This window comes from Rhyacophila brunnea, unplaced genomic scaffold (genome assembly GCF_057557595.1).
Source record: "Rhyacophila brunnea isolate RB1 unplaced genomic scaffold, BYU_Rbru_1.0 scaffold_5, whole genome shotgun sequence".
In the NCBI taxonomy this organism is placed as follows: Eukaryota; Metazoa; Arthropoda; class Insecta; order Trichoptera; family Rhyacophilidae; genus Rhyacophila; species Rhyacophila brunnea.
This window is the reverse complement of record NW_028233170.1, coordinates 2,384,400-2,405,395: the sequence shown is the minus strand read 5'-3', so window position 1 is coordinate 2,405,395 and position 20,996 is coordinate 2,384,400. Positions and strand designations below refer to the sequence as shown.

The window sequence follows — 20,996 nt, the reverse complement described above, 5'->3', positions numbered from 1 at the left end:
CTAACTAGCAGTATCTTATTCTACAGGTCTTTCTCCATTCTTCTTTCAAAATTTCACATCATACTTGTCCACGTATGATTCCATAAGAGTCAATTTACTTCAAATACTTCATAATGGGTAGCTTTATCTATTCGGGATCCAATATCACCTAGGATAATAATGAACTCTCTGAAATACGCCAACATTTGATATTAGTGAATTGAACATGATATATACATCGGGTCTAGAACAATTCGGCGCTGGGACAACTGGGCGCCACGCAATCGAATGAAATTCGAAAATAAATAGACGTTCGTGAATTATAGATACTTTAAAATATACATGTAATACTATTATTTATATTTATATTTAAATTATTATATTATTATTTAATGCTTGGTGAGAATATAAATATGCACACGTAAATAATGATTTAATTGTACATATCTCTAACTTACAACGAGAAGAGAGTTCTTTTATTTTTATATAAAGCCTCAGGCACGACAATTCTCAATCCGCAATAAAAAAAAACATTTTTTTAATAGCAAAATGAATTAAAACTACCAAGTAGTAGATAGAAACTGGTTAAAATTTCTCATATACTTTCTGTATAAAATCGTAACGAATGTCTAATTATTTCATTTGAGTGCGGCACCCAATTATCCCGTTGTCCAGTTGTCCCATTCCCCATACATCGAAGTTCAAAAATGCCCAAAGAAATATCAAATGAAGACTGCCTGAAATGATAGTTACGTATAGTTAGTTGAAATTTGACTAGGTCTTGTGTCCATCAACAAAAATATTTATGAAGTTATACTTCTTTTGGGACATAGTGAAATTGAGAAACCGTATTGAGAAATCGTTACGGAAGTGGAAATGACGTCGGCTGCGTAATCAAGGTATACCAACGTACATTTGCGAATTAATATACTGTCCTGTCATGGTGGCCGCCTGCGCTCATAGATAAAAGACGTATATAATATACTGCGCCCCGCCAATAATCATTTATTTATTTATTTATTTAAGAATACAAAACATTGTGGACATAACAAATCTAAATTCAAGACGTACACAACATGAGATTTACATTATAAGGCAAACATTACCCTCACAAGAGAGAAGAGAATATAGAAAAAGAAATATATATATAATAACAATAATAATAACAAAAAAAAAAAATGATCAAAACATACTTAAGTACAATTTAGTAAAGAAAAACATAATTTTTGAAAACGAAAAACATACAATTTTATACAGAAAAATACAGTTTCAAAAACTCGCTAATGGTGCCTGATAAGCTTGACACGAGGAAACGGTTCCAATCCAGATATTTTAACTTGAAAAAAAACATGTCGAGCGGATTCGAACCGCCGACCTTTAGCTTGGCAGCCGAACGGGCTGTCTTCGTGCTATCGCTTGCCGCAGCGATATTGACAATTTTATGATATAAATATTACCTCCTGCGAACGGTTGCCAACTGTAGTGGTTACGCAAAAAATTTAATTTTACAACATCGCAGTAAGTCGCAGTAATTGAATAAAAATTGAATTGAACTTCTGTTGGCGTGGGTTTTTATTATATACCGTACCTATCTGTCATTTTCTCGACATATTGCGTTACCTATGAACATTATAATATTTTTAGGATTAAGAAAAAAAATTTTCAAGTTAATACTTCAAACAATAGTAATAATAACCAAGTTCAAGTGTATGTTGAAAGTTAAGTAGTTAATATAATTTTTTTAAGTTATACTGGAATATAGTGGAAATGAAGTCAGCCGCCGCGTGATCGAGATATACCAACATACCAATATAACAGTCATTGTCGGCCATTTGCAATACTTTACGTCAACAAAGGATCGTCACAGTGATAGTTTTTACCTTTTATATAATTTATTTAGTGATATAAGTTAAAGTGTATAAAGTGTGTTAAAGTGTAAAAATAAACCAGCAGCGCTCCAATAATACTAGTTTTTGTTTTGTTACACCAAAGAAATATAACTTCTAACGCGCGTACATAATGATACCAAATACAACCCCTCACGAAGAGACGTCGCCAATCCCATATCAGAAACCTTACATAAAACAACGACTACCGTCCTGTAAAATCACTATATGCCCCGCAAGTTTGCAACCCCTGATGAATGTTGACAAATCCTGCCCGCAAAGAAACAGTATTACAAAAGTAAATAAATGCACCCTCGAAGTGTGGAACAAAATATACCTGCAGGCGAAGCTATGGCCGCGAAAAGCAGGGTGACCCCGCAGAGACGACAAAAAGATACCGTTAGGTTGTCGTCGTACATGCTCGAAGCCTACCCCCTTGCATCTCCCACTTGTAAGTACCCCTCACTCTGAGGAGATTTAGATATTTTAAAGATCAGTACGATTTCGCCCGCGAAGCCAGGAGACACGTCTCCCGCGCCCCCTTTGTCTTTCGGAGGGGCCAGGCCGCCTAGAAAAAAGTAAGCTCCACTCGTCTCGATTTTACAAATCAGTATACCCCTTGTAGTATTCCCATGTTAATAAATAATCGTATAACCCCTCCCCTCCCCTACCACGCAAGAGCGAAATAAATAAAAAGTGAACCAGTGTTAAGCGCGTGAGAAACAAAAATGAATCGAGCCCAGAAATAACGACAGTGTGGTGCCTAATCTAAGACCTCTTTAAATGTAATTGTAATAAGACCAATGCTTGTCCATGCTTTAGTGTAATAAAACATAATTCTGCGCGGAATTATAAAATAAACATCTGTGTTATCAATTTGTGCCCGTTATAATATTGTCTCTCACTCACCAATACATCGAAGTACCTACCCGAATGAAGGACTATATAACACACACGTGAGTCGAAAAAGGTATTAATAAGTATACACACCGATTTTTTTTTTCTATTATCGTAGCCAGTAACTAGAGAAAATGCCACGTCAGTGTGAACGATTGTCATGTAAATTTTAATTATTGCCTTATTTGAAAACGACTTCATGAAATACCCAGAACCACAGTGCGAATTATTTGTCTATTTGCCCATTAACAATATTGAAATTATTCAATCATCACCGTTAAAATTTTAGATTCAATCTCCTTGAGCATTCTCTTATGTTCGGCTCCCTGAATGGTGAGCTCCGTCTTGGCCTGCTGCAGTTCAGGTCTCTCCTGCGCCACCACTCTCGCCAGAAGTTGACTGGTTAAACCCTCTGTCCCCAACATGAAATTCACCAGGGTTACTCGAACCCCTACTTCGGGCATGTAGTGAGGGTTGCGCAGCTTCGTAGAGATGTAGAACCTCCAAGGAATAAAAGAAATATATTATTACCTATTATATAAACTAAAAAAAAACTTTGATATCACACTTAGCAAAAATGTAATGACTGCGATAAACAATGATGCATTACCTGAATTCTTTGTTATATTCCACAATATTATCGCCAAGCTTAATGTACATGGCACCGCCTTGCTTGAAAGTTTGCTGCTGCAGTAAAGGTTCCAGCATGGGATCCAATTCCTCTCCCACATTTTCAAGCAGAACCTGAAGAACCATTTTAGAAATCAACTGGTAATGCAAATCTGTGATTATGATTGCTTTCACTTCTATCCAAAAATACCAATTACCGTCGTCATGACCAAAGACATTGCAAAAAACCCTTGTTATGTAGAGACGAAACTTTAATATAATATGAAAGTGAAAGAATTACTAAAGATAATGATTAAATTATTTGCAAGTCACTGCATCACAGATTCATTAGTGGTAACCTTACATTTTTGTGCTTCAAGATTTGTTTGTCACGGGCGCTAAGTAATGTAAAAGAAGTATTATTAAATGTAAAAGAAGTATTTAAAGAAGTAATGTAAAAGAAGTATTTTTATTTAATAATTATTTTTTAATATTCACATGAACAATCACAAAAATCGCAAACAGTAGGTATATCTTACGTATTTATATTATTAAAAAATATCAATATTGGGTTACTATTTTGTATATAACTGCCATCTTTCAAAGCGCAATTGGTATAGAAGTATTTATAGAATATTAATTTATCTATGGCTACCAATTCAACCACATTCATAATATGATTTCTTCCGGTTATAGTCCGAGCTCACAGTTATCTAACAAGCATGCTCCCTAATGCAATTCTAGAATATAACTCAAAGAATAAAGAACTCATAGAATAAATAATTATCAAAATACATAACAATATGTTTTGAGGGCCTATCACAAATTATGTATATTGAAGAATGTCCCATTCTTCAATATAATTCTAGTATGTATATAATATTCAGTCTCTGATAAAACATGATTTTTTGATCTATTTATATGCTCATAATGTTGTGTACATAATATCAGATTAAAATAACCAATGGGTGTCATAAGTCTTACAGGTTGGCCAAACTGCACAGCATTCTCTAATACCCTCGCGAATTCCGGTTGAGTGAGTCTCACGATGTTGAGGTGGAAAGGTTTCTCCATGTTTCGCACCCATCTATTTGACTGGCCTTGCGGATCGATCATTAGTGGCCATCTCCTGGCAGATCTTAAATGATAAGAACTCATTTTAGATTGAACGTCATATGTACGAAATAATGAAATATCAAAATTCATTGCGGCTATAAAAAGAGTTTATTGGCGCCATATTTCAATGAGCAAAAATATTGTGGAATCACCATTATGTGTTGTAATACAAAAATAGTGAAGCAGACAGCGCTGAGATCCCAAGGACAAATCATAGCAAGCTACATACAAAAAAAACTTTCGATTATCACAATCCTTTGTTTGCATGTGCTAGTAGAAGATTCGACATACTTGTATGCTATATTTGAAGGGTGTCGGGAGAAAACAATGATAGTCACATTTTGTTGTATTTTGAGTTAAGTATGCAATGTGTTAGCCAAATACAGTTAATAAGAACACTGATAATTCTAAATTCGCTGTAAATCAAAATTTTCGCGAAAAATAAGTCCCTTGAACATTATTTTCATATAAAACCATACCTTTAATTCGAAATTATTTCCGAGTCCTGGCATATAAAAATGTTCAATAAATCGACATTAAGTACACTATTTCATGAGCCAGTCATTGAAACCAGTCATTGACTTTTAAAAAAAAAATCATAAACTGCTTATTTATGAAGGTAATAAAAATAATCTTAACATTTTTTTATGACCCACTAGCTGAAGTACCCGGCTTCGCACAGGGTCGCTTCGTGGTTATTTATCTCAGATATTTAAAAAATAATAAAAGGTAATTATTTTTTTAATATTAAAATATCTGTGTAATACGAGGGTGGGTCAATAATTCCTTAGAAAAAAGCATTAAAACAGTTTTTATTTTTGTATTTTTTTTTTATTTCTCAACATAATCTCCTTGGAGCTCAATACACTTGGTTAGACGTTTCTCAATTTTTTTTAAACCGTCAGAAAAATAAGTTTTCGGAAGGTCCTCAAAATAAGCATTTGTCCGATCGATGACTTCTTCATTTGAAAAAAAACGTTGTCCACTTAGCCATTTTTTTAAGTTTGGGAAAAGGAAAAAGTCACTGGCTAAATCTGGCGAATACGGTGGGTGGTCGACCAATTCGAACTTCAATTCTTCAATTTTAGCCATTGATCGTAAACATGTGTGAACACGGGCATTGTCCTGATGAAAGAGGATTTTTTTCCTGTTTAAATGAGGCCGTTTTTCTTCAATTTTGTTTTTTAGCTGGTCCAATAAAGATGCATAATAATCCCCTGTTATTTTTTTTCCTTTTTCCAAATAGTCAACGAAAATAATTTCACGTGCATCCCAAAATACAGTAGCCATAACCTTACCAGCTGATTTTACGGTTTTCGCCTTCTTTGGACATGGTTTGCCTTCGCAATCCACTGCTTTGACTGTTCTTTCGTCTCGGGAGTATAGTGGTGTATCCATGTTTCATCTACAGTCACAAAGCGACGAAAAAATTCATCCGGATTGCGTTGCATGAGCGACAACAGGGCTTTAGAGGCCACCACCCTATTGCGTTTATTGTCGACTGTGAGCAAACGCGGCACCCATCTTGCAGAAATATTTTTCATGCCCAATTTGTCATGTAAAATAGAAATGACGCTACCTTTTGAGATCCCTGTAACCTCAATTATCTCACTCAACTTTAATCTTCGGTCACTTAACACCATATCGTGGATTTTATTGATCATTTCTGGTGTAGTCACCTCTACAGGACGTCCTGAGCGTGGTTCATCCTTTGTTGATGTACGACCACGTTTAAATTCATTTAACCAGTTATAAATAGTTGCAAGTGAAGGAGCAGATATGCCGTGAACTAAATCCAACTCATTTTTTATTTCCTTTGCTGTTAACCCTTTTATATTAAAATGTTTAATAACAGCTCTAAACTCAATTTTCTCCATTTTCCATTTTTCCATTTTCCACAAGCAAATTTTTTTTTAAATGTACGAGAAACACACAACAACCCGACCAATCTGATTGAAACTTCGCAGCATACTAAATCGGTAGTGCCGCTGCATGAAAACAAACCGCTTACAGTACTAGTCGCGCCACCTGTCGGCTTTTTGACCCACCCTCGTACAATATGGCAATATGAAAATAATTCTAATAGGAGTAAACGTCAAACAAAATAACACTAAATTAAAATCGAATCCAAAATATGAAAACGTTAATAATGGTATTAATATGTAGTAAAAAAAAAATCAAAATTGGATGGAACAAACAAACAACATACTTTGTATTTTATATAATACTAATTTAGAAACCTTCGCGGGCGTGCGCACAACAACTGGTCAAAATTTCATCACAATCGGATGAATGGTATAAGAATGCATACGAATAGAAGAAGGTAGAATAGAAGAAAAAGAAAAAGAAAATGGTTGTATCAATTCAAAAACCTTTGCGGGCGTGAGCACAACACTTGATCAAAATTTTATTGCAATCGGATGAATGGTATAGTGACGCATACAAATAGAAAAAGAAGAAGATGGTTGTACTAATTCAGAAACCTTTGCAGGCGTGCACACAACACTGGTCAAAATTTCATCGCAATCGGATGAATGGTATAAGAACGCATACAAATAGAAAAAGATAGAATAGAAAAAAAAGAAGAAGAAAATGGTTGTATCAATTCAAAAACCTTTGCGGGCGTGAGCACAATACTTGACCAAAATTCCATTGCAATCGGATGAATGGTATAGGAACGCATACGAATAGAAGAAGAAGAAGATGGTTGTACTAATTCAGAAACCTTCGCGGGCGTGCGCACAACAACTGGTCAAAATTTCATCGCAATCGAATGAATGGTATAAGAACGCATACGAATAGAAAAAGATAGAATAGATGAAAAATACGAAGAAAATAGTTGTATCAATTCAGAAACCTTTGCGGGCGTGAGCACAATACTTGATCAAAATTCCATTGCAATCGGATGAATGGTATAGGAACGCATACAAATAGAAGAAGAAGATTGTTGTACTAATTCAGAAACCTTCGCGGGTGTTGGCACAATTACTGACGAAAATTTTATTGCAATCGGATGAATGGAATAGGAACGCATACGAATAGAAGAATATAGAATAGAAGAAGAAGATGGTTGTACTATTTCAGAAACTTTTGCGGGTGTTACCACAACAACTGACGAAGGTTTCATCGCAATCGGATGAATGGTATAGGGACCATACGAATAAAAGAAGGTATAATGACGAAGAAGAAGAAGAAGATGGTTTTTATTTTTATCTCACACACGTATTGTTACCTAACCAGCTTGCAAGTATGACATTGAACAGTGCGCTATTGTGTTTGTTACCAATAAAAATGAGTTCTAAAAATGTTCAAAAATGGGACGGATGTATGAACATACCCTGTTTTCTCGCAATCTTGTAAGTACCTTGGTACAAGTAAATTATGTATTTAATAAGTAAATTATGTATTTTTGTTATTCTGTTAACAAACCTAACCATGACATGAAAATGATTGATATGTTTTATTTAAATAATTCCCTATATCTTTTATTCAACTTTAAACTTTAAAATTCAATTATCTCAATAATTACATCTGTGGACGAAGATTGTTTTCTCCCCACACCCTTCAATTTTATGTGTATGTGAATCCTAAATTCAATACTTAGACACAGGTGGCTCTGTTGGTATTTTTTTAACCTTTGAAATGTCTTTAGGTTATTAAAATCTATTTTTCTTAAGAAGGTAGGCTATAGTCGCTTATTGTCCGGCAACTTCATCTTGGCTACGTGGCAAATCTGTGAACTACAATCCCTCCAATACAGCTAATCGAACTTCCGGTTTCAAATTAGGAACGCCCCCAAATTATTCATTGCATTTTTGACACTTCGTATTGGACGCATCTATCAATTTACGTAATTTGAAGCTTTTTATATTGAAAAGATGTCTAAAACAATACGAAATGATGTTCGAATTATTATCAGTAAACTTTTGATTTATTGCGAAGAAGAAAAAGAGTCGTATTTAAAAGGCGAGCCTATACAATACTTTCAACAAGCCCATTTTACGGGTTCCTGTCATGTCAGGTATGTCAAAATTCAGTGTTGTAATACTAGAAATATTTCCCCAAATACTGGAAATTATGTTTGTATATTATAAAGTTATGTGTATCGTAATCTATTTTATTAATATTTTTAGACGTATAATAATTAAGTATAAATGATCATTAGTTAGTTAATGAAATGTCCTAGTATTTTTAAACCGATAAGTAGGTAGGTACATATTGTTTTAAAATTTATGTAAGGTGGATATAATTTAATTTATAGAAAATTATTTTTACAGTATGTGTTTCTACAACAATTTTACTAAAAATACGATATAAAGACGTCATTTGTAAATTATAAGACATGTGATTGGGTCATCAATATAATATTGAATATGTTATATCTTTCACTTCTACTTTTTTAGTCATAATTTGTGTTCTAGTTATTTAATTAATAAATACCTGCAGCAATATTATCAGTTAATGTGGGTTCAATGATACATTTCCTTCCAAATTCAATAATTACGCTGTATTAATTAACCTAATATAATAGTAATAATTAAGAGGTGAAATTATTTGAAAAAAAAAATCTATTGATATTTATTGAACAATAATTAGACTTATAAATTAATGTACTTATAAACTTACTGAGAATAGAATTGATATAAACTTAAAACCTAATTTCGCAGGATATGTTTTCTCAAAAAATGACAACACTGTGAAATATTCTATTCGCGACAAGGGCGACTTCCTGTTGTCGCCTAAATAATGTTGTCGTACAGTAGTATGGAGTTTTCGCTACTGACAAAATAAATACTTAGGTTACTTGCTGATAAAATAGAATTATTTGTTTTTAGGTATCCCTTTAGTTATAGCTCAAAATCTTTGGAATAAGTAGAACAATTTAATCAAATTAGACCCTAAAAAAATTCTATTCTAAAAAATTTCAATCTACCAGTACTTTTGCAGTGATTATGGTGGTCCACAGACTTACTTTATTATAATACCACTTTCAATGCTGAAGGCATCAGAAGGCAGTCCATCTAGATTCCATTGCTGAATAGTCACCGCATCACCAAGGACGTTCCTCAATTGAAAGTCGGGACTGGAATACACTCCCAATTTATTGCACATCGTTGTCCACTGTTTGATTTGAGACTGACGGAACGATGTTGTGAATGGACCGAGGTATGCTATCACACCAGCCGATATCAGGATATTTCCTTAAATATTTAGAAACAATGCCATTTTTAATGACCATCATGTAAGAAAATATATAATATGGAAAAATAGCAGGAGCAAGTGGACTGTATGAATGGGGTTTTTAACTGTAATCAGATATAAAAGAGGTTCATGAGTGGGAGGCACCAACGTTGAAGTTGGATAATGTACAACTTATAAAACAGCAATCACATGCTAGGACTCCTGGATATGTATCAGAAACCTGATTGTATTAGATAGTACTTGCAAAAGCAATGCTATTTGCTCGGAGGTCATTTTTAAACTGTAGCACAGTGGTATCCAAACTTTATCGTAAATAATAATCCTGGCGCCTCCCCCCCACTTTACTTCATGAATTAATGATAACACCTTTTTAAATAGTCAAAAATGTACTAATATAAAAATGAAAAAAAAAACTTAATTATAAAAATAAACAAGGTTTTACTACTTATATTGTATTCATTTTTAAATTAATTTGTTTTTCGTGCAATTGATGTGCTTGTTTATTAGCACAAAATGCTCTTTTTCTACTACACGGGACCGATATTTTGATTTCATTGCAGCCAATGCAGGAAATCGCGTTTCGCATAAATATGATGTAACAAAATATGGTAGCAGTACTTTACTTACAACTTGCATTACTTTTCTTGACAAAGTATTATATTATTATTCTTCACTTTGATTCAACAAAAATTTAACTAGGTTTTTTGTTTCAATGAATTATCGCATGATAATTCCATCAATGTTTCCTTTTCAATAGTAGTTAATCCAAATTTATCATTGTTCATTGACAAAATAGATTCTATCATAGGCCCCACATCAGGAAGCGGGCCCACCTACCTATCGCTGAGGTTAAGGACAGCGTGGTGCTCTAAAGTAGTGTTTCGTAAATTATACACGGGAGTTATCATTTAAGTATATCAATCATTATATGGGTATCACATCAAATTGCAATGCAAAACCACATATTTAAAATATGTAATAGCCCTGAAACACATATAGTAGCGCCGCAAGCGACATTTTTTTAATAAATTAAGTAAATTTGTGATGTGTGTTAATCTCACTCACCGGGCCCCCAGGCCTGAGCCCTGTCAACCTCCCTTGAGGGGACATGGATTCTATATCCCCACGAACTTTGTAAAATCGAGATCTTTTTTTAATTAAATATGGTGAAAAGTGCATTAGCAAACTTTCGAAGTGCTCAGTAAATAGATTTTTGTTTGCTTCAATATATCTGGTGCAGAAATCATTTAAGAGTGGAAACATGACGAACTTATTTTTTTTGCAATTTTGATTTCTAAAGCTACAATTTTTTATGAATGCCTTCCCTTTTTTTAAGGCTATAGCCTCAGTTGAGGCATGGTCTAAAAATATTGTGGCTAGGCGATGCGCGGATTGTGCAAATGACGCGTGCTGAACGAAATATAATTTGTCATATAAATCCAACATGCGTCCATTTAATGTTCTGTTTATTGTTCTATTAGTAACGATAATAATATATTCATTGACATGTTTTCTTTTTCAAGTAAATGGGTAACGTTTTTTAGTCATCTTTACATGATTTTAGAATTAATACCCCCGTCGTCATCACGAAACAAATTGACGTGTTCACAGCTCGACGTTCGCTCTCCGATTGCCAGTGAGTCCAAAATTTCGTCACACCTATAGTTGAAAAGTCTTAAATCAGTGAATGCATTAGTGATCATTGATTTATTCATTCACTTTTCTAAATCTAAATCGTCAATTTCAACCAAATAGAAGTTTAACAACAAAGTTATCGTTCCTAAACAAATTTGCCTCAAATTTCAATATCATGATTTGATCCTTTTAATTCATTTTTTCACGAAATAGCCAGCGCGCTTCACGATAGTATAGAACTGAGGTATTATAAAATTAGTCTCCATATCTTCAGACAGGTTTGCAAACAACATTTTATAGGACTTTTTAATGGAGTTTATAACTGGCGGCCGTTTTATAAGCTATGCAATTGCAAACTGCAAACCTGTGGCTACATTTGCATTAAACTTTTCGCACCTCCCAGTTTGGAAATCGCTGCTGTAGCAGGTGTGATGCAAAGGTGGATTAAACACCAATTGAATTGCACTGAACTAACTCAAGTGTTTATTGAGTTATTGTTGTATACGGTACGAGGATGAGGAAGGTAGAATGTATATAATTGACTCAGCATGCAAATTATAACAATAGTTTTATAATAAATTTGAAGAGAAATGAGAACTAGTATTTTATAAATATTTATTTGAAGAATATAAACATGGATCGCCAAACTAAACGGCCTCACACCACACTCCGTCGTAATTGAGTGTATCATGGGAGCCAACGTTTAGATATAAAACATCAGTTTTTTTAAACCTGAGAGTGTCTCAGGAGTAAGTTACTGTCATTTCCCTCCATTTTCGAAAGTGAAAACACGCTGTCACTTTTATTCCTTGTGGTTTTCGTCTGGATTCGGGACTTGGAGGTGGACAAATAACACACAGGAATTGTGATCAGAAACGATGAGTTTTATTTAGGTTAATATATACTAATGGGGACATTTTTAATAATTTATTTTATGCGGAGGACGAAACGTGCGTGTATACGATTTGGCTGTTTGCAGCTTTCTCCCGCGCCAAAAAATAACGGCCGCTTACAAAGCGATCCAATGCCGCGTTACCAATATTAAATTTTGCCGGCAACCATGTACAACGTTGCCGGTTTATTATTACTTATTTTCTTAATCGACCCTTACTATTTTGTAGGCTTGATATCGATTAGGGCCTCTCCAGATTCACAGAGACATTCCTAAATGGGGGCCATTTGGGAATGTAACATTACCCAAGACTAAGGTTGCCTTGCATTCGAATGTACTTTGACTGAATTTACATTGACTTCTTTAATAAAAACATACGCATGGGAAAGAGGAGCATTAAGTACTAACTGAGCGTCTTACATGGGCGAAGGCGATGCGAATGCGACGCGACGCGGCGTAGCACGTAAATATCAAAAACATGGAGTGGCCTATGTGCAGATTACGCCTGGCGAGCGATGCGAAGCGACGTGATCAGTTGGTTTGATATTTTTCACTCATTGAATATCTTCATTTTTATGATGAAATTCTCCATGAATATATCTTTCTACATAATATTATATAATTGTTATGTGCCATTCAAATTACGTAACTATAGTGAGCCAACATTCCAGTGGCTTCGACTGAGGCTGGAAACAATAAGTTCATTGTTTTACATGTTAAATCATGTTTCATTTTTGGTTTCTTGCATCATCAATATTATTCCTGCCTAGTGGCTATCCAGTAATATAAAAAACACTCTTTAGTTGGACTTCTAACCAGAAACACATCTTGTAATAATATTCAAACTTTATATTAGTATACGAGTAAAGGTGTTGTGTGATTTTATGTTATAAAGTGGAAAATAAAGGACAACATTAATTTTAATTAATAATATCTTTTAATAACTCCAACCCATAACATAATATTACGATGACCGCGTGGCTTAAGCGCTGGTCTATAATGTCGAGGATCCCAGGTTCGAATCCTGGATCTGGCAAGTACACATATTGTTTTTCAATTTGTGTACGAGTCAGAGTATGGACCTAATAGGTTGAGCAAGTGGCTGACATCCATTTCTCGTAAAAATAAAATCTGTGGATCCGGTGGATCTGGCGATGCCGACTGGTGACAAGCCACGTATGACAACGTTGCTGCTTCGCATCCTTATATCGCTTCAAACTGCATCGCAATCGCGTTCGCATCGATTTCGCCTACGTAAGACGTCTCGTAACAAATATAAAATTAAGAGTAGGTAATAATATAGAAAAGTATTACGAAAACAAGGCTAACTGACAATAATTCTACGTGAAGAGATCTTAATGTCTGCAGAATTGGCCTTTGTGGTGACCAGGTTGAATGGCCCGATGGAAGCAGACAGAATTAAATACCTGTCAATAGTCCATAGCTATCTCGTAGGGTTTGAGCAGCTGCAATCCAGCGAGTTTTCTCTCCTCCGAGGCCTTTGAGCAGCAACTCGGCTCTCACCAGCTTGTTCCCGCAAGACTCCACTTTCAAATCCATCTCTCTGTGCTGTCTGTTCTGCTCTTCTAAATCTTTTTCTAAAGCTTCCAGTTTATCTCTTACCTGGAGAAGGGTACAAAAACAATAGATCCTAGGTGCATGGTCATCATACTCATCATCATTGGCTCTACAATGTGATGTGGATTTTTTTAAATGTAAAATTTGACAAACAGTCTCACAATTCATCTTCAATCAGTGCCAATTCACCGTCCATTCAGACTAACCTCTCATTCTTTCTTATTCTTTTCTCACCCACTACTTACCTTCTAACTGTTACAACTAAGATAATATTATGTTTGTTAGGACATTATAATTATGTAAATATATCTGTTCCACCGAAAAATTATTACTCAAAAGAACACCGCATCTATTATATACACAAGACTGCTTTTGGTCGCTACGGTAGCTATTTAGAATAGGCTTGTATCAAAGTATAAGCACTTATTGTAACTACAGTCGAACTTGGTTATTACGAGGAAGATGGGACTGACTGAATTTGCTCGTTATAAGCGGTACTCATTATATCAGAGAATAGGTATTTTTAAATGAGCAGTCACATAACAAAAAAAGTCGAAAATAAAAAATCTGAAAACCAACATAAAAATCCCCGAAACAATCATGGCCTTCATAAACTACAAAAGAAGTTGTTTATTGTAATGGACGCTGGTAGGTACCTACCTACAGACTTCACAAACCTCGGATTTTTCAACCATATGCGCGGATACTTTTTCATTATTGTCGGCAAAAACAACAATTAGGTAGGTATTTAGACACTTAAGTAGTGGCACAAACGTAATCCGTCCTCGGCGGCATCCTGTCCGGTCAGATTTTATTGCTCGATTAACGATCGACACATTAACAGTATTTTAGCTCGGTATATCCGATAAGTTGCTCATTATAATAGTGAATAAATGTATGGAGAAAATCATAAACCAAAATGTCAACGAAAGTTTCCTCATTACATCCGAGATCTCGTTATGTCCGAGATCGTAATAACCGAGTTCGACTGTATTACAATAAGTTAGCCGTCTAAACAGTCAAAACTGTCTATCTCGCTTTAAAATTTATCATATTCAAGAGAGGTGCTGTTAAAACATAGCACTTATTGTAACAATTACAACTAACTTATTGTAATTGTTACAATATAAGTGCTAATACTTTGATACAAACCTACTCTAGATAGCTACCGTAGCGGCCGAAAGCAGTCTTGTACATAGAATAGATGCGCACAAGTAGGTATAATAGAATTCGCTCTTTCAGTAAAAGTATGTTACGTGTGGCATGGCATACCTCCTTCAGTTCTGCTTGTTTGACTTCCAAGGCTGCCATTGCATTATTATAAATGCCTTGGGCTTCTGCGAGAGCCTGTTTCTTGGGCCCTACGATCTTCGCCACCGTGTCGTACTTTGAAATGGCAATCACCCATTTGCACATACCTGAAGGAACCAAACATAAAACAGTTTTGAGTATTATGTAAAGTGAGCTTCGTGGCGGTTTGTTGAAATATTGAACAGTGATATTCCAGAACACACAAGTGGCTATGGTTAGTCGTTTCAATTGGCAACAGTCTTCAATAACCATTGTTTTATAAACCAATAATAATTATTAATAATCAATAAAACCTCGTTAATAAGAACACGGATAATTCGAAATTCGCCATAATTCAAAATTTTCGCGAAAAATCCCTTGAACATCATCTTCATATAAAACCATACCTTTAATTCGAATTTCGTAATTCGAAATGAGTCCTGGCGTATAAAAATATTCAATTAATCATAATATAGTACACTATTTCATGAGCCAGACATTGAAAATTGTGACAGACTTTTCTTAAAACATCATAATTTACTTATTTTATGAAGGTAATAAGAGGCAAGGATGGAATTGTATTGGAAATTTGGTAGGCACATCTATGATCGTAAACGAAATTAATGAAAATCAAAAAAAAAAAATCCAAATTTTAATATTTTTCTCCCATACATTTCATAATTCGTAATTCAATTTTTTTTCGATTTTCGGTCCCGTGAAATTCGTATTAACGAGGTTTTGCTGTACTATGTATCTCCTTTACTTTGTTGACAAAAGTAATGTTTCATAACTCCCATTGTTAGATGTCTCTAGCAGTGGCAGCCGTTGATTTCTTAATTCTTTAGATTGGAGATGCATTTATTAATTCAACATATCGCATTCGAAGTGATTATTCAAGCAAGAAGCACTTACCCGTGATAAAACAAAGGATGTTTTATCACGGGTAAGTGACACAATTCTGTATGGGAATAAGTCAAACAATATGCAAGCAGGGTGAAAATGTTGAAAATCATTAACACTCCAGAACTCATGGGGCTCAATACGTATGTGACTCGTATAAATATAAAATAATTTAGCTCGAAAAATAATATGAAAGATATGTAGGTACACAATCATCCTAATAGGAACAAATTTTTAATAAGCCATATTCAATTAACATAATTAATAACCATAGACACCTATTTGCTCCATTATATTTAACAAGAATCATGAGAACAATCCAAATGAATGAATCTCTTGATCAACGCTTAGAATATAAAATTTTGGGACCACTGTTTATACATAAAAATATAGATTAATGCAATAGAATTCTACATAATATTATTTATTAATACATTACTGACATTAAATATAGTTAACTTCACGATACGAATATTTATTTTATAAAATTGTGAGGAGTGCAGTGCACTTGAATATTACCAGAGGTCTCTAATACCCAGTACACTCCCTCATCCGCATTTCGTGAGATGGAAGAGAAAAGGGAATAATAAACATACCTTCAGCTGCCAATGAAACCTGCTTCATCTTCTCAGGCACAAACAATTCATCATTCAATATGGTGGTGTGGAGCTTCTTTATAATAGGCGGAGGAATGTTATCTTTGTCAAAGTATCTCAGCCCGTCCAGGAACTTGATGTCGTTGAGCACCTTCTTGGAAGGGCCCCAGTAGTCCTCAAATGTGCCAACCGCACCAGATGGGTTGCGTATTTTGTCCGGTTTCACATCCTGAGAAAATCAAATTCACCTATTCACAACAATCTTTTCTCAAAATATTTTTCCACTGATGAATTTTTTTTAATCAGTTATACCTTTAGGATGCAAATGGCCTCCATTACAAGTTTGATTCCTTTGGGCGGGTTCTTCATGGTTTTGATGAAAGTAATGTCCGCAGGAGTGAAGGTCTTAAGGGCGGCAAGCGCCGCATTCATAATCGGCATCGCCTCTTCCAAGTCCGCGTCACATTCATCCTTGATCACCTGCGCTGCTTTCGCCTGTTCATAGTAAGAAGCAAAATATTATATTTACATAATTATATCATTACTGACATAAATTATAATAATTACTATTGGTTTGATTCACTAGAATATTTTAATGATCCAGGGCCTTTAAATCTTTCTTAGCCGCAATCCAGATCAGAATAAGAGTTTTGGTTTCGCGATCCAAAATTTTCTATTATCCAAAATTGAGTTTTTTTAGCTATCCTTACAAAAACCATAAATTAAAAAAAAACCTTAAAAAAAAATTAAGTTCAGACATTTGTAATATTGCATTACTGTTGAAAATGTTCCGCGACCCAATATACCATGCAACATCTGCACCTTTATTCCATTGTAGCCACCGCAAGTGGATAGTATTAATTATTGCGACGGGATTATTAAGTTGATATTATTTTACTCTAGGAAACAGGTATTTAACAAAGATGTTGAAAAAACATTCTTCTATAAAGGTGGAGCAGGTAATAAAGTTACTTAAACTAATGAATAAAATTGCGGATTCATTTATATCAGGCTTCACACTACTGCCCGTAGATAATATTTATCAAAGCAGCATTGACATAAAAACGCCTTATAAGCTCAGAGACTTTTTGTATTAAATGAAAAATTATTAATTAATTAGCTAGCATCAGTGATCTGTTAGGACTGGCTAAGAATAGAGAGGACAGCGATTTGGTCGCCAACCTTCAATAGGGGACGGCATCAAGGGAAGAAGATTAATTAGATGACCAATCGCAAATAAGAGAATGCAAGCATGTACCATTTGCATTTGTTTTAAACAGTGCAGTGGCGGCTGGTGAAAGGAATATTAGGGAGTGCAAAAAAAGATTCACCTATTTATACAAGAAGTCCATCCTCCGATTTTTGGTTTTTGAAAATACGTCGATTACACAAATAAGTCCGACATTGACGATATCATTTTTTTTTTGATACTTAACATCGCAAGAGCATTTAACCTATCTTGAGACACGGTATTTCTCAAAAATTACTTTTTAAAGTTGAGAAGCAACGCTCACTTTCTACTGAAGTCATCGGTATTGTACAAATTATTTGCAATAGCTTAATGCTTTCACTAAACCCTCCGAGTAAATTATTATTCGTGAATAGCTGTAAAATCGTATGTTGCCATTGCCGTATTAAAATCTATATTGGAAAATTTTTATGGTAATCCCAAAATTTTTCAGTAAATAACAATTTAGATATTACTAAATGACCATGGTATTCAAAATGATCTTTAGCTCGGTTCACTATAGTATCGCATACATCATGACATATCACAGAATGTGGTAGATCATTCGGTCGGCGTGTTTTCGTGGGCTGAATTTATAACGTATTATTTTCCCGAATATTTTGAATAGCAAGTGTAAAATGTTCAATATCTTTATTAATCTCTAATACATCTTTTGATCTCGATTGAAGTTGCTTAAAAAGTATATCGCAGTAGGGTTATAATTTTAGCAACAAAATCTAACCAATAATTAAAATTATCATCGTTTAAATATTGTAACAGCATTCCAGCTTGATTAATAGTATCAGCGCCTAAATTTACTGATTCTAAAATGTGCTCCATACACTCATTTAACTGTTCGCGATAAGTGTGCACAACAGTTACCGTTCTTATATTAAAATTCCACCTCGTTGTCGGTGCTGATGGTATTTTTCTATTAACTATTTCTTTCAAAATATCATAAGATAATAATAATAAGATTGGGGTAACAATGTATGAAGAGCTTTTATCAAAGCCTGTGCACCACCTAGTCGCCCGCTCATAACGGCTGCACATCATAACTCTGCCCGATTAATTGGGTTTGTTTAATCTCGAGAAGTTCGAGTTCTTTGAAAATTTCAGATTGATACCAGATGGAAATCTCCCACAGGAGACTACCTCAAAGGGCGGACCGAACCATCATATTTCCCAAAATACCACAGCCTACGTCCACTCTTCGCGGTGATCGCAACCCTCGGCCGAGCGGAAGCCCGCCAATTACCAACCGACCGCCAACGACGACAATAACCTGTATCGTATCTGTAACGACTACCCTGCAATACGATGAAATAAACCAGCCTTGACCAAATACCCCGTGCGTTTCTGTCCCCCACCCCCGCTTTGACCTTGACGTTATCACGGCCTGCCATCTCCGCTTCAGAGCGCGCAGAAGGCCGGTGATAAGTTGGCGCCCGGTTGGTAATTGGCGGGCTGCAACGTGGTGTCGCGGGCTTGGCTGCTGGGGCTTCGCATCCGAGGCGATGCTCGCTGTCCGATGGGAGGTAGGGTCGGGGCTTGCGGCTTGGCGTGCTGCCGATGTCAGATGTGGTCTTTTTGGCGGGCTGTCCGGAATGCTGGCTTGGCTTCGCGTCCGAGGCGAGCGAAGGCAAGAAGAGATTTTGCGGTTGATGCTGTTGGTTCGGCGGTTGATGTAAGAGAGATGCTGGCTGGTCGACGTATCAGGCAAGAGAGAGCTTTCGCGCCCATCCAGATCCAACTGCCAGATTCGCGGCGTCCTGTTTTTATCCGTCGGTCGGGAAGCTCCCTGTTTTACCGACGGATTGACTAGTGGCGGTGCGAGCGGCCGTTTTTGATAGACCGCGTCTGTTTTGGCGGGAATTTGACGAATTTGAATTTCAAGGAGACGGGTTCCGCTCGGCCGAGGGTTGCGATCACCGCGAAGAGTGGACGTAGGCTGTGGTATTTTGGGAAATATGATGGTTCGGTCCGCCCTTTGAGGTAGTCTCCTGTGGGAGATTTCCATCTGGTATCAAGATGGTATATGATATATTATGGTGTATGATCTTTCGGCGTCATAAATTTCCAGAAACGTTCATGTTTTGTCCGCGTAATTCATACCTACCTATCAAAACTAGTTGTTGAGTTATGGCTACATCCGTGGTCTCATCAGCCTGGATCGCGATAAACTTACTTTGCGATATTTCATTGCAACAAGCCTCTAAAATTGAATCTAAAATATCATTTTGAATTGTTTTTGATGTATTCTTAAAAATATTATTGCTATCTAAATGTTGTTTCATTGCAATATCAATTTCCGAGACGAAGTCAATAAGCCCTCGATACACCCGATTATTCGATACAATTATTTGAATCTACGGATTCATCGTGTCCCCTCAAAGCTAATTCAAATGCCCCGCAGAATTTCACACAGTCAATCAACCTGTATAAAATATATCGATTATTGTCGACGTGTTCATTAAATTTTTTCACTGACAGATGATACCTGGCGTCTAACTGAGATCGAATATCTAATGCTCCCAACACTGCAGGTTGCATTTCATTTAAAATATGCTTTTCAGAACTACTGTTTTTTTTTACTTTATCTGATAGGTGAAACAAGTCTTTCACCCCAGACTTGGACCAGTTTGATTCACCTGTAAATAACAGACACGGAAAACATAAAACAGTATTTAGATATGAAGAACCGCATAACCATGGCACTTTTGTATACATTTCCACGTTAAATTTTCGATTAATCACATGCCTTTAACTGTACACTTTTGAATTAAATTTAAACTTGGTGTAGGGCATCCCACAGCCTTAATTTCCAGTCGTTTTGAAAAATCGCGACAATAATTGTCTTTAATATATTCAACCGAAAACGTCATTATTCACTCACTAGCCAATGCTGTAAATAGTTAATGAACTTTCTAGTACAAAAAAGGTACGCGAACTGACCAGTGACCTCGAACATTTCAAGGAGATATTCATATTCGGTAATGTTCGTACGCAACAGTCCAAGCAGTGATTCGACGATCTTGAGCCGAAGGACAACAACATATTAACGGTTAAAATATCCCATATTTGAATGCGTCACGAACGATTTCATTATGAAATTCCTATTGGTATGAACGTCACAAATAAGTTTAAGGCAGTGTTATGTCGAATATGCACAAAAAGTTTAAAAATGC

At 35.5% G+C, this 20,996-nt stretch overlaps 1 protein-coding gene across 1 annotated transcript in view; it reads right to left on the bottom strand.

The window, feature by feature from the left end:
• The window catches only part of LOC147065891 (dynein axonemal heavy chain 7-like), a 109,434-nt gene that overhangs the window by 29,092 nt on the left and 59,346 nt on the right, over positions 1–20,996 (bottom strand). Inside the window, exons 42-49 of the mRNA XM_085955679.1 lie at positions 16,893–17,075; positions 16,581–16,809; positions 15,067–15,212; positions 13,644–13,839; positions 9,460–9,688; positions 4,356–4,509; positions 3,373–3,506; positions 3,038–3,263 (exon numbers count right to left, since the gene is read on the bottom strand). Of these exons, the coding sequence (XP_085811805.1) occupies positions 3,038–3,263; positions 3,373–3,506; positions 4,356–4,509; positions 9,460–9,688; positions 13,644–13,839; positions 15,067–15,212; positions 16,581–16,809; positions 16,893–17,075 (1,497 nt within the window). The remainder of the gene's footprint in view (positions 1–3,037; positions 3,264–3,372; positions 3,507–4,355; positions 4,510–9,459; positions 9,689–13,643; positions 13,840–15,066; positions 15,213–16,580; positions 16,810–16,892; positions 17,076–20,996) is intronic.